The sequence below is a fragment of the Pleurodeles waltl genome, chromosome 4_1, assembly GCF_031143425.1.
Source record: "Pleurodeles waltl isolate 20211129_DDA chromosome 4_1, aPleWal1.hap1.20221129, whole genome shotgun sequence".
Taxonomy (NCBI): Eukaryota; Metazoa; Chordata; class Amphibia; order Caudata; family Salamandridae; genus Pleurodeles; species Pleurodeles waltl.
The window spans coordinates 290125365-290138711 of record NC_090442.1 but is presented as its reverse complement, the minus strand read 5'-3'; the positions used below and the strand labels follow the sequence as shown (position 1 = coordinate 290138711).

The following is a 13347-nucleotide window of genomic DNA, read 5'->3' as shown; positions in this document are numbered from 1 at the left end:
ACGAAGCAGCTGCGGGGGAGGGATTGAAGTCTGGGTAGAATGTAGCCCCTGGGGGGTTTAGACACTATTGCCTGTATCGCCAGAAATATACAAAGAGTTGATGGATAGAATGCTTGAATTAATCTCAGTCATTGCTAATTACTCAGGGCCTTATACCAGTCCATCATTATTTCTCATACCATGCAACCTCAGTTTGGTCTCAGCCATATGCAAATACCATTGGGAACATTCCAGCCCGAATGGCCATGCCAGGTCCTCCCTGAACCTGAACAGAAGCAACTCAGGAATAGTTTCACCCTTCTTAGCGTTCATCAGCCGGGTATAGCTTGGTTCCAGCAGCATAGTGCGCACGGGACCTATGACTGCACATACTCATCCCACTTAGAATGTGACATGGCAAGTATACAAAGAAGCAATGGATGGAGTGCTTGAATTAATTTCAGACACTAGTAATTATTTGAACTGCATCTCAGTCCATCTTTTTTTTTGACCCAATCCCCAGCCTCGCACTCAAGGTCTGGGAGGCCTGTTGCTGCAGAGGTCCATAATTGTGTAGTCTCTGCTGGCAACCCCTCTCAAAGCCACAAAAGGGGCACTGCTGCTAGGGAAACTGCTAAGCCAGCCTAGAGAACGAGTAGTGGCTTGCTCTCTTTGAGAGGTTCTATGGTTGAGTCAGCTTTTGCCCCAAATAGCCAAGAGCCGTTGAAGGGCATGTTTATTAATGATTGTTGGAGTTTGGAGGAAAAGCCTGTGGAGCAAATCCAGGCGTGGGCTCCGAGCACTACGCTGTGTTGTGACGGCCCTACCCAGTCATTCCGTAGTATCCAGACCATACAAAATGGAATATTTCACTGCATCTTGTCTGTTGAAATTGAAGCCTTGCTGGACTGGATAACGTTCTTCTGGAACAGCTGGCGTGATAGCCACCACTTTATCCCAAAGTGTGTGCAAATATCGCATCAGGAGACATAGGGGGTTATTCTAACTTTGGAGGAGTGTTAATCCGTCCCAAAAGTGACGGAAAAGTGACGGATATACCACCAGCCGTATTACGAGTTCCATAGGATATAATGGACTCGTAATACGGCTGGTGGTAAATCCGTCACTTTTCCGTCACTTTTGGGACGGATTAACACCTCCTCCAAAGTTAGAATAACCCCCATGATGTGTTAACTGACCTAAGGGCAAGGCTAGTGGAGGAGGAAACTTTCTTGGTGAATGTATCCAATCGCTTTGATTCCCTATCAGGCGATGTGGAAAGGAGTGCTTTGGGGTTCAGCAGACTCACAGAGGTTTGAACCACTAGACTCCATGGAGTGGGATGCTGGAGAATGAAGTCTAGATCTCCGCTGGCAGGTCTGTCCGGCCTTGCCACCCATCTACTGACTGCCGGGTAAGATCCTAGACTGACCCAGGTGCCCATCAGGATATCAGTGAGGGCAACGTTGAACGGTGACAGGGGTTCTTGGCTTGGTTGTCCTGGATTCAGAACCTCTTTAGGTACATTTGACTTCACTTCCCTGGGTGGGGTGAGTCAAGTTGAGGACCTCTGCTGCCCTCCTTATGACAGCGGCAAAGAAGGCAAATTCCTCAGAGGCCCGTGTTGGGGTGTGTGAGGAGAGATCTGTATCAGGGGAGGTGTCCAGGCCACTTGCATCTTTTGAATCATCAAACAGATTCTCATCATCATAGTATTCATGGAAAACACTTTCCTTATCCTCCCCAAAATACTGATAGGTGTCAGGCTCTGGGTGGGTATAGTGGGGAAGTCTGAGGGCCAGAGCTTGAACCTCAGAGTCCGATAAAACAATCAGATCCACTTCTGGCATTGATGATGTATAACCCAGTGACGGGGCGTGGACTGTGGCACTGGCCGAGGAGCTGAGATCGGTGCTTAGTGTGTCTGTAGGACTAACGCCAATGGAATGTGTTCTGGATGGCAGCTGGCGATGGGCGTGCCAGAGTCAGTGGAGTAGGTTTCTAGGAAGGTTTCAACCTGGCCTGGGGGTCAAGTTGATATCTTTAAAGGATCTACCGGCAGTAACCCGAATGGAGGCCACCTCTGATCCCTGGGACCCAGGGGTGCTTCAGAAGAATCAGGTGAGGCACCAAAGATCTTTTCATAGGCCAGTTTCAGCTTACCAATCTGTTGCAGCATCGCCGTCCATTCAGGATGGGGCTGAATCAGGATAAGCACCAGTACTGACTCCTGGAAGACCACCCCTTGCGCAGCCTAGAAGTGCCTGGTCGGTCACACAACTAAAGTGGTTTGATCTTTTTGTGTATCTTGTGCAACCTCTTGGACTTACCAGAGCTGCGTGACTTCGATGAAGACCGTTTGTGGAAATGAAGTGAAGTGCAGGAGTGGGAACAAGTCTGCACCTGTAACTTCGATCGTGATCGGTTCTTCGACTTCCAGAGTTCAGCAACTTCTAACTTGGCTTTGCATTCTTGGATGGACTTTTCATTCATTTTATTACAGCATTCACATGAATTAGAGTTCTGTTTAGTGCCGAGGCACCAGAGACAATCATCATGAGTGTCAGTACATAGCTTAAAACCTGATGTCTTAGAGAGAGACATACTGCACACTTTTGTGAAAACATTTGGATTCAGGGAAATGTCTGTCAGAATGACAGGAAGAAGAGCTCTGGATCCCAGCCCACAGGCACAGAGAAAAAAAAGAACAGTCATCAGCGAGCGCAGATGGCACTCTTACAGTAGTCTCAACTTCATATCTGGCATGATGGACCCGGGGAGCCTCACGACAGATAGAGAGCCTGCTCAATCAGGCACATACTGTTCTTGCTAGTCAGGCCTGCCTGTAGCAGGGTCTGAAGTACTTTCTTTAGGCAGCACAGGTCGCTGTCCCAGCTGGAAATGAAGACAGCAATGTTGTCCAGGTAGGCGGTAGTGAAGTCTCCAACCCAGCCAGGACTCAGTTGACCAACCTTTGAAGGTGGCAGGGGAATTCTTCAAACCAAATGGCATTACTCAAAGGAAATGAGGTATTTGACAGCCCCTAACCTGTCCATGAGCTCATCAGCTCTAGGGATGTATATCAGGCTTGGTGACTGAACTGAAGCCCCTTTAGTTCACACGGATCATGGGCTCTCGGGTGCTACCGGATGGGACAGTGTATGGTACCAGGACCAATGGGCTGGACTAGGGATTTCTGAAAAGTTAAATCAACCCCAACATCTTGGAGATCTCATCCTTGATGCTGGTTCCCAAGCTAAACTGGCATGCTGTCCTCTGTCTCAATCTCATGGGTACGCCAGGTGGTGAGCCCAGGGGTAAAGGAGAAAAGAGAGGAGTGCTGCCCCAGTAACAGGTGACAGTACCTTTGCTGCTCTTCAGTCAGTGTCGGAAAGAGGATGATCCCCTTTACTGTACCATCTTGCTCTTTGGAAGAACGGAAATCTGGGATGGGTTAATTCTCCTTCTCCTCACCATAATCTCTCACCACTAGCATAGTCACTTCAGACCTCTCAAAGTGGTGTTTTAGCCTGTTCACATGCAGGACCCTTAAGCTGTTCGTCAATGTGTGGAGGTCCACAAAACGGATGACTTCACCCTTCCTCTCTCATGGCCCTGACCACCTGTCCTGGAGTGCTCAGTACTCCACAGGCTCCATACCTCACATTTTCTGGTCAATTTAGTACTCCACCAGAGTGGCCCTTCTGGTGATAACACAGTTAAATCATCTCTTGGCTAGTTTCTAAATACTCAGTGGCCTCTTTCACGTAGCACCCAAAAACGTCTTGTGGGGACTTCTTGGGAGCTTGTTTCCACCATTCCTTCATAACAGGAGTTAACAGAAGTGGGTGACCAAGCGATCAAAGGTTTTCACCTGCTATAGATGTCCTGTCAAAAGTATGTCACGAGACAACTCCAGTAGAAAAACAGCTCTGGGGGACCACCAAGACTCTGGTTGACCCAGGCTCCTCAGGGACCTTAGGCTCACTATACAGAACACAATTCTCACAATAGACGTGGTGACCACCAGATGTATTGCCATTTTTCTGGACCGCTGTAGGCCCTCAAGAGTAGGACTCTCCCTCCATGCATTGCAGAACTCTGGCAGAGATGGCCCTCTCCTTCAGCCATCTCAGGCAGGTTTCCCAGGACAATTATATTTCCCTGTAGGTTCCAGGGCCTCACCCTCAAGGTCAGCCGCTTCTCAGACTGTGGGAACTTCTGGGACAGGTTTCCATGTCCCCTGCCCCCCTCTTCCTGGAATGTACCTGAGCCACTCTTTCAGGCTCCAATTCCTTTTGACTCCCCTGCTGGTCTGCCATGGACCGTGTGGTCATAAGCACCCACTCAGGCAATCCTAGCATATTTAGATGTGGCCTGAGCTCCACCTCCTTCCAGGTTGTATGTTCCAGGTCATTCCCAAGTAGACAATGTACAGGCATTGCTGGACTCACAGGTATTCTGAGAGAACAAGAGACCCTCACCCCATATCAGAGGAACCAAATCCACAGTGGCTTACCTGGTCGCTGGCTATCACAACTGGGTGTACTTCATCTGGGATAACGTGCTCTGAAGGCAGCAGATGGCACCACCCAACAGTACTCCAAACCTCCACCCTCTCCCTACCCACGGTAAGCCATTTGCTGTACTTTTTAGTTTTATCAGATATGTGAGTTTTCAGTACCATATCCTTGTCAACCAGGGACACCAGGGTAACATCTGCACTGTTCCCAAAACCAACATAGAAAATCTGCTTTCCCAGCACTACACTGCAAATACCCAGTTTGAGTCCTTTGGGGGGCTTTTTCTTTTTGGGACAGATGGCTTTTCCGCTCTTGTGCCTGACTGGAGACAGTCACAGCACCTGGGTTGATAAGGCCCTTGAGGTTTCTTCGCACTAAATCACCCCCTCCTATGGCGAGAAGAGTAATGGGACTTCCTTCCAAGAATATTTTAGGAGCCCTTAGAAAACTCCATATGGATATCTTTGCCCCCCCCCATCAACCCTACCATCTTTTTTGGGATCTGCCCAGATACTTTCTTTGAATCTCTGGTATTGATCCAGCAGTCAGCCTCCTTCCCAAGCTATCGTGTCACATTAAGCTTGGTATCAATTAGGTGCTGGCACAATTCTTTAAAACAATTATTCAGTATATGCCCCTTCGTCATCAAATATAAAGCCCATCATAATCATTTACTTTGCTGCCTATCACTCAGTCACCCAGTGCCTTACTGGAAGAACCCACACATTACTAGTCTGACTGCTTCTAGCTATCCCTAAACCTCAGACATGATTTTACATGGGTCAGACTAAACATAGTGGTAAGGGCTTCCTTCATTGGGCTTTCTTCATCTGGAGAGCATTCTCAAGGGCCAAAAGCAATCCGTTCCCGCAATGGGCATGTGCTTCCAAAGTCCTTCCCCCTCCAGTCCTCCTCTGGGACTCTTTTAAGCAGGAATATCTCATATGCTGCAAACCACTCATCTGTGTCATTCCCCACCACATAACTAGGCACCTGGTCTTTGAGGATGTGATTTATTTTATTTGTCCTAGGCACGTCACTATTGCTGCCATCATCAGCACTGAACTCAGAGGCTCTCCTTGACATAAAGTCCCGTTTTCTCTGGCTCCTTTAGTGACCAGCAGGGCCTTCATTCCCTCCAAGGCAAGTTTCTTCTCATCCAGCATCATCCCTACTGCTGTTTTGTCTCCTCAGCAGCATTTTATTCTCTCCCAAGGCTAGTGTAGCCAGCATCAACTTAAAGTTCCTCTCCTCATGTCTGTCCTCCATCTTTAATTGGGACAAAATGTGGACTGACACTCTACTCTCTGGTCTGGACACTGCAGGTAAGGCCATGCTTTGGGAGACACAGTCCTCTGGCACCAGAGCCTCCTCAATGCCATCTTCATTTTCCTTCTCAATCCCTCCCCCCTCCTATTTCTCCTGTGGGGTGGATTTCAACCCGAGTACTTCCTTCCAAGCTCTGAGGGAAATCTGGTAGTCCTTCTTGTACTCTATGGCCATACTTAGCCTTCGGTCTTTGCACGTTTTCCTCAGCTCTGCCACACTGAGACTCTGCATGTTCCTCAGGTCCATCTACATGCTTGCAGAAATGATCATAGAAATGGATTTAGGAAAAAGCAAAAAATGACCAACTAAAAAACAAAGCCAATTTAAAAACCCAATAGTCAGTTTATGATATTTTATATTTTTATGATGTGACTTTAAATATTTAACTTAAATCATTGAGTGATACTGCAAAACATATGTCCAGGATTCCCCCCCCCACTGAAAACCAATAGGAAGAGTAACAACCCTTGTCAGGCTGAGCCTCAAAGTCACTAAATTACATTGAGCTCACATCCCTAATAGTTTTGGCACAGAGCAGACAGGCCTATCATAGGGTAATGTGTAAAGTATTAATGAAGTACCAAAAGAGCAATAATACAACACAATAAAACATCCAAAACGGAATCAGAAAAATGGAGTATAATTTAATAAACAAAGTGGCACAGAAATTACAAAAATCGAATACGGCGAACTGGAGATATGAAGTTCAAAATGATTAAGTAGGAATAGCACCTAAAAACAGTGTGCCAATGACCACTAAAAATCCAGTTTGGGGCCTGTCACTGTACCCACAATAAACCTCAGGACACAAGTGTGGTAGAACAAAGCATGGTTTTCCAGCAGTCAGTCAGTGGATAGACACAAAATGTTTTGTTGTCCTGGTTCCCGTCCTTTCAAGTTCTGTCCCCAGCGTTTATATGTAAAAACCCACAAAACCCCGCAACCAGGATATAATACTCTGCAGGATTTGACACTGAAATATCAAAAAAGAGGCCATCTGTGATTGGAGCCTGTGAAGCTGAATGGACAAACAAAGGAAGGGCCCTTCCCAGGTGTAAGGTAACATATGCCAGTGACAGGGGAGGCCGCTATTAAGTTTATCCAGTTCCTGGGCCCAACCCATCATCCTGTCAAGGGAACAACACCACCTCCCCACACCCAGGCATTTGTTCTCTGCTCTAGGTTTTGTTTTCACACCTCTTGAAATGTTAATTACTGGTTAGCAGAAGTGGGAGAACAAATGCAAATTTAGCCTCTAGGAACTTTAGGCAGGGAAAAGGTAACTTTCTCAAAGGTACTTTTCCATAACATTCATTAAAAATCCGAATCCACCATTAAATTGGATTTTAATAACTATTTAAATAGGTGTTTAATTATTTATCTAGCTAGTTCCAATCCAGAGATACAGAATATGATTTCTAGCCTGTACTCTTGTTTTCTACAAGGACAGCTACACCTGCCACAGTAGAAAACAGCTTATTGGTGCTAATCACAGTCAGGACATGTTAACATTAAGTTTATACATGTCCTACCTTTTAATATCACACTTTCTGCAATGTGGGCCTACATAGGGACTTTTTTTTAAGGGGAGTTTCTGACAAGTCAAAAGAGTTTATTTTTACTGCTACAGCCAGCCAGCCTACACTGGTAGGCCTGAAGCCATGTTTGCACTGCCACTGTTTTGGATGGAACTAAGTACTGCAGTCCACTGGTGGCATTTATCTTTGAGGGCCTACCATGTAGTAGGGATTTTTAGGTAAGCTAAACAATCATCTGTACACTAATTTTATCATATTGCAAGGAGGACCACAGGCACTTTACAACTCGTGAGCAGATGTTAAGTGCATATAGTTTTACAGCCAGCAAAACCGTGAAGACAAACACCTGGGGGTACACCACACAAAATATGGTAAATTCTACACATCTCATTCAACCCCATACTAATTATGTGGTTTTAGAAAAGGCTCCATCTCCTTTTGATACCCCTCACAATGGCTGAAGTAGAGAATGGTCTTTTTTCTCCTGGCCGGAAGTTGACTCCTAGAGTGGATATGATTTCAGGAAATATAGTCTTCAAGGATATTTCAATAGTCACCACTTATGGGATCTTGCTAAACGATATTGTTAACATTAAGCAATCTCCGGCCCACTGGCTGAATAGTGTTCAAGTTCTAAGAGCTTAAAAAGACAGCCTATTGGACAAGTCAATTACTGACCAATTAGCTTCCTGGATGTAACACCTAAACTACTCACCAAAGTATATTTCACAAGACTTGCATTCTTTCCTGAGGAAAGGAACATCATCTCTAGGATAGAAGTGTACAAGGGTAGTAGTGGTAAGGATGCCGCACCTCCGTACCGTAACAATTCTTATTTCAGCAACAAAGTGAGTCAGATGAGAAAAAGGTGCCACTCGGTCGGGTGCCCCACTACCCTAGTGGGCACAGAGATTTGTGTACCGAGGTACACAAAGACAATAAATGCAGGTAGACCAAGGCACACAGAGAGGTAAGAGTCCATCAACGTTTCTGGGACGAAAGTATAGCCCAAGTATTATGAGTCCAGAGGCGAAGAGAAAAGCGATGATTCCGGGTTGGTGTTTTGAATGAGTCTTTATTCACAGGTGTAGGTTTGTATCGTCTTACAGGAAACAGCCAACACGTGTTTCGTCACACAAGTGACTTTATCAAGGCTGGGCCCGTCTGGCCAGAGGAAGAGGAAAACAGCAAGTTAAAGTAAAAGGAAGATAGAGACGGTGGTCAGTCCTGGGTAAGACCAAGGTAAGTATTCGATAATCCAGTGGTCGAGAAAAGGGTAGCGTGAGGGCCCTGATAAGCCCAAATTCGTGACCCTTAATGTTGATCCGGGAGCACCTAGTCCATCTAGCGAAGCGAGTCTATATTATCACTTGTGTGACGAAACACGTGTTGGCTGTTTCCTGTAAGACGATACAAACCTACACCTGTGAATAAAGACTCTTTCAAAACACCAACCCGGAATCATCGCTTTTCTCTTCGCCTCTGGACTCATAATACTTGGGCTATACTTTCGTCCCAGAAACGTTGATGGACTCTTACCTCTCTGTGTGCCTTGGTCTACCTGCATTTTTAATCTCTAGGATAGACACTGCCTTTCAGGAAGGAAAGTCTTTCATCAATCAATCACTTGACGAAAGGCATCCAGATCTGGAAATAATTTTTCATTTCTTTTCTTTTCGGCCACCTGAACAGCATTTAAGAAAGTCAGCAAGCACAGACTTTGGCTTAGGTAAGCAGGGACATTAGCCTCATTGCATAATATATTTGACTTCCACAAGTAACTCCAATCATAGCATTTATTTTGAAGATTTGAATAGCACTGCACTGTGAACAAATTAGACTCTAGGTGTGTTGTCAGACACTTAGGCTATTTGGAATAGATGGATTGAAATAAAACAAACAGACATTAGGGCCTGGCAATCTTCTTTAAAGCAAGCATTAGCAACTAAGTCAGTTTTGATCTATTTGATCCATCCCTACTTTTGAATTTGCTTATTTTCCTGGGAGTTCAGGAAGAGTTGTTTGACTAGTCAGGAGGGATGACTTATTATTGGTCCTTTCATTCTGGGCATCTGGTCATATTTTCAGTAATTTTTAAATTGAAGTAAACTTTCTTTCTTTGATTCTTGGACAACTCAAAGGCATTTGTCCTGCAGAATAATAAATGCATGTGTTCATTTGCAAAACATTTGGCATCAATCCTTTGAAATCACGAGCGCATCCCACAAATAGATAAGTTTAGTGGAAGAACTAAATCTTGAACAATATCAGGGAGAGTGGGGATTGCAGAGTCAGTGCAGAGGGGCAATATAGAAAGGTACTTCTCCTTTGTTTCACATTTTGCTCTGAACTAGACAACATTATGAACTGTAACAGCTTGTGGTCTAAAACCATAACCGATTTCTGTTTTCTAGGATACAGTGATCCTGGGAAGGGTATGATGGTAGAGGTGTCCAGCAGTGTTGTTCTACATTTTGCAAAAGTATTTAAGTACTGTTGGAATTGCATTCAAATCGCTTTCTCTAAAATGTCTTCTAGAAATAGAATTTTAGCAACTGATCTGCACATTCTTCTAACCTTACGTGGGTTTTTAAGAAGGGATTGATGGTGGTTTTCTGCAAATTCAGAATAGATCCTTCTGAGGCAAGCAGTTAATTGCAGTAAAACTAAGGACAGCTGCTGGTGCACAGTACAGAGAATCCAGGTTTAAGAATTGAAGGACATCTCCTCAATAAAAGGTCTATAAACTTGGACAGGCTTCCTTGGTCTTTGCTGGGCACAGTCACAGAGGAGACCGGGTAGACCACGAGAGTTGATTGTGTAAGTACTGGACTTCTTTGTGCAAGAGTTAAAGCAATCCATGTCCCGAAAAGGCAGTGCTGCTTGAAAATGCCTCTTTCAGGAGTTCTAATATCAGTGGTATAATCCAAAACACTGAGCATTAGTTCCAAAGCATTAAGCAGCATTGTGTTTCAAAATCAATGTGTCATCACCAGCCTGAAATGACATATCACCCCTTTAAATGGGGCCTTTATCTGGAGAATGTCATTGCTATCCTTAATCTCCTACAACCTAGAAGTTATTTCTGATATTCTCACATTTTGTTCACAATACATCTTAATCTCACAGAAAAGTCAATCTGAAAATGCTACCAAGCTTACATGCAACATATGCTATACAAATTGACCTTGTTTCACAGGAATTCAATAAATCTTTGAGAGAACCATTAGAACCTGGTTCACCAGATAAATTAGGTGATCAGGGATGCGGAGTACTTAAAATGATAAAATGCGTTGTTTGGCCCACGAAGAGCTCCACTTAGCCAATATGGCAACTCCTGGTAAAAGACCACCAGGAAATAACTAATATCTTGCACAGTGTTTTTGGGACATCCTTTGGACCTCTTGACTAACAATGCCTTGACCTTAATGCTTTATAGTTGTAGTTAGTTTAGTCCAGCATAAGGTCCAAAATACACACATACATTTATACATATATAAAAGACCATTTACTTCAGCACATCCCACCTGTCTTTTCTCGGTCAGCTAAGTGTTTTGTAACTTTCTCACAGTTGTCTACAAGCTGATCTCTTTCATGCAGTGCATTCCTGGGTTTATAAACATTACTATCATTCATGCAAAGCTATTCTCACACTTTAAAAGAAACCACAGTTCCCATTGCCACGATCCTTTTTGCAGGTTTCAGAGCACACAAAAAGGACAACATGAGGCTGATTCCAGCTCCTGACTTAAGATCTCAAGTGGGGATTCAAACTCACCATTAAAGATGTCAGCCGGACGTTGGAGATTCCAATCCCATGAAAGATCTGAGTTCAGGGTTCATAGGCAACAGAGTCAACCTACCATTAAAGGTCAGTGCTGGCTTGTTAACTAAGGAATTGAAAACCCTTATTGAATATTTCTGCAGAGAAAACAGCATAACACTCCCAGCCTTTGAATCCCAAGGCGGGCAGCAAGAAGAGAAACTAGGCGCATGCTCTTCCCAAATTAACACACCAGTAACTTTACGTCCACTTTATGTCTTTAGGATGACAAAGGCAACCTGCCAAGCTTGACTGATAGCTTATCTCTCTACCATAGAGAATGCAATCTACTACATCGAGCATAACAACATTGTTATAAAAACACATTTAAAACACTACCATATGCAACCACAACAGTGTCAAAGTAAATTTGCAACATATTTTTAATTTGACCTGCAATTATAGTATTTCTGAAACTTAAATGTTATTTAATTTAATTTTTATTGTTAATGTAACTCATATACTTACTAGACTGTTGTTTTTTAGTCATATTTCCCAATTTTGTTAACGTTGTGGGGATGCTTGGTCTATACTTAAAACTGCGATACCAGCCCATATTACTGTACCTGCATAATCTTCCTCCATCTGAGGAAATATACACACATCTATCAGCAAGATTTGTTGAGATGGAGACAAACTCATTGATGTATCCCGCTCTTCGCATTAGTCGAAATGTGTTGACTAGTTTACGATGGTCTCGAATTACACCAAGAATGTTACCTAATGAAATTAGGAAAACACAGTTTAAATAATTAGTCTTGATTAAAAACAAATCTTTTATTTCATACTATCTCTCTCTTTACCAAGCATTCTAGATCTAGATCTGTATTTGATTCTCCTTTGGCCAATGCCCACCTTATAGATTCCGCATTTTAAAGGCTATGGCCCATTAAATAGGGATATCACAGACTGCAGTTTTTTTCAGGAGCTTTTTTAACACCTATGTCAGAGAGTCACACCTCTGAGTTAAGGATACTGAGGCAGGATCGCATATTTTGCCCTGTTCCTTGTAGCCAAACTTAAAATGTTATGTTTTACTGTCACATATTTGCCAAATATGTGATGAAAAAACAATGCAAACTTTGCATTTGGAACCCTGATTTGGAAACAAACTCTTGTCCTTGCACAAATAGGGACTACACAGGTTTTTAGAAGGAGGCCTATATTTAACATGCATTGGCAAAGTCAATAGGTTCCATCTATGCAAGAACTATTAGCTTTGCCAATGTGTTTTAGCCATGTTGTACACAAGCATGGATGATGTTCAGCATGGCTAAAAGTTAGTGACGTAGAGGAGAGTGGCGTGGAGTTGAGCATCGGAGAGTGGAGTGGTGAAGAGTGGAGTTTCATGGAGTGTCAAAGAGTAAAGCAAAGTGTCACAGAATGGAGTGGAGCAGGGTGGAGTGGCGTAGAGAGGAGTGGTGTTGATTGGAGAGGAGTGGCGTAGATTGGAGAGGAGTGGTACAGAGTGGAGTGGCATATAGTTGAGTGGCGTACAATGGATTCAAGTGTTGAGAGTGGAAAGGTGTGAAGTGGCACAGAGTGGAGTAAGGTGGCGTGGAGTAGAGTGGCGAGGAGCAGAGTGGAGTGCTGTAGAAAATCATGTAATGTTGTGGAGTGGAGCAGAATGAAGGAGTGGAGTAGGGTAAAGGAGTGGCTTAAAGTGAAGAGGGGTGGTGAGAGTGGAGTACAGTGTTGTAGATTAGATGGTGTAAAGTGTAGGGGCATAGAGTGGAGTAGAGTGTAGGGGTGTGGAGTGGTGAGGCGTAGAGGTTCGTAGAGTGGAGTGGCGTAGAATGTTGTATAGTGGAGTGGAGTGGCATAGAGAGTCATTCTGTGGAGTGCTGTGTCATTGAGTGTCATGTACAGCAGAGTGTTGTAGATTTGAGGGTTGTAGAATTGAGTCGTATAGTTGAGTGGGATAGAATGAATGGAATAGACAGGGGTGGCATAGAGTGGCGTATGCATGGTGTGGTATTGCATTGCCATTACAGGCAACATATTTTCAAATGAAATGACAATTTCATCTCCACACAGTTTTCCTTATTAAACTGTGCATCTCACAAACCAATATGTGTGGAAATTACATCACATTAGCGTATTGATTTGTTTGGAACATATTATGTTATTTATTTCCCCACACTTCAGAATGTTA

General features: G+C 43.9%; 1 protein-coding gene across 1 annotated transcript in view; it reads right to left on the bottom strand.

Annotated features, from left to right (window-relative positions):
• POLR3B (RNA polymerase III subunit B) overlaps positions 1-13347 on the bottom strand; it is a 776005-nt gene that overhangs the window by 290716 nt on the left and 471942 nt on the right. Inside the window, exon 16 of the mRNA XM_069228350.1 lies at positions 11759-11912. Coding sequence (XP_069084451.1) covers positions 11759-11912 — 154 coding nt within the window. The remainder of the gene's footprint in view (positions 1-11758; positions 11913-13347) is intronic.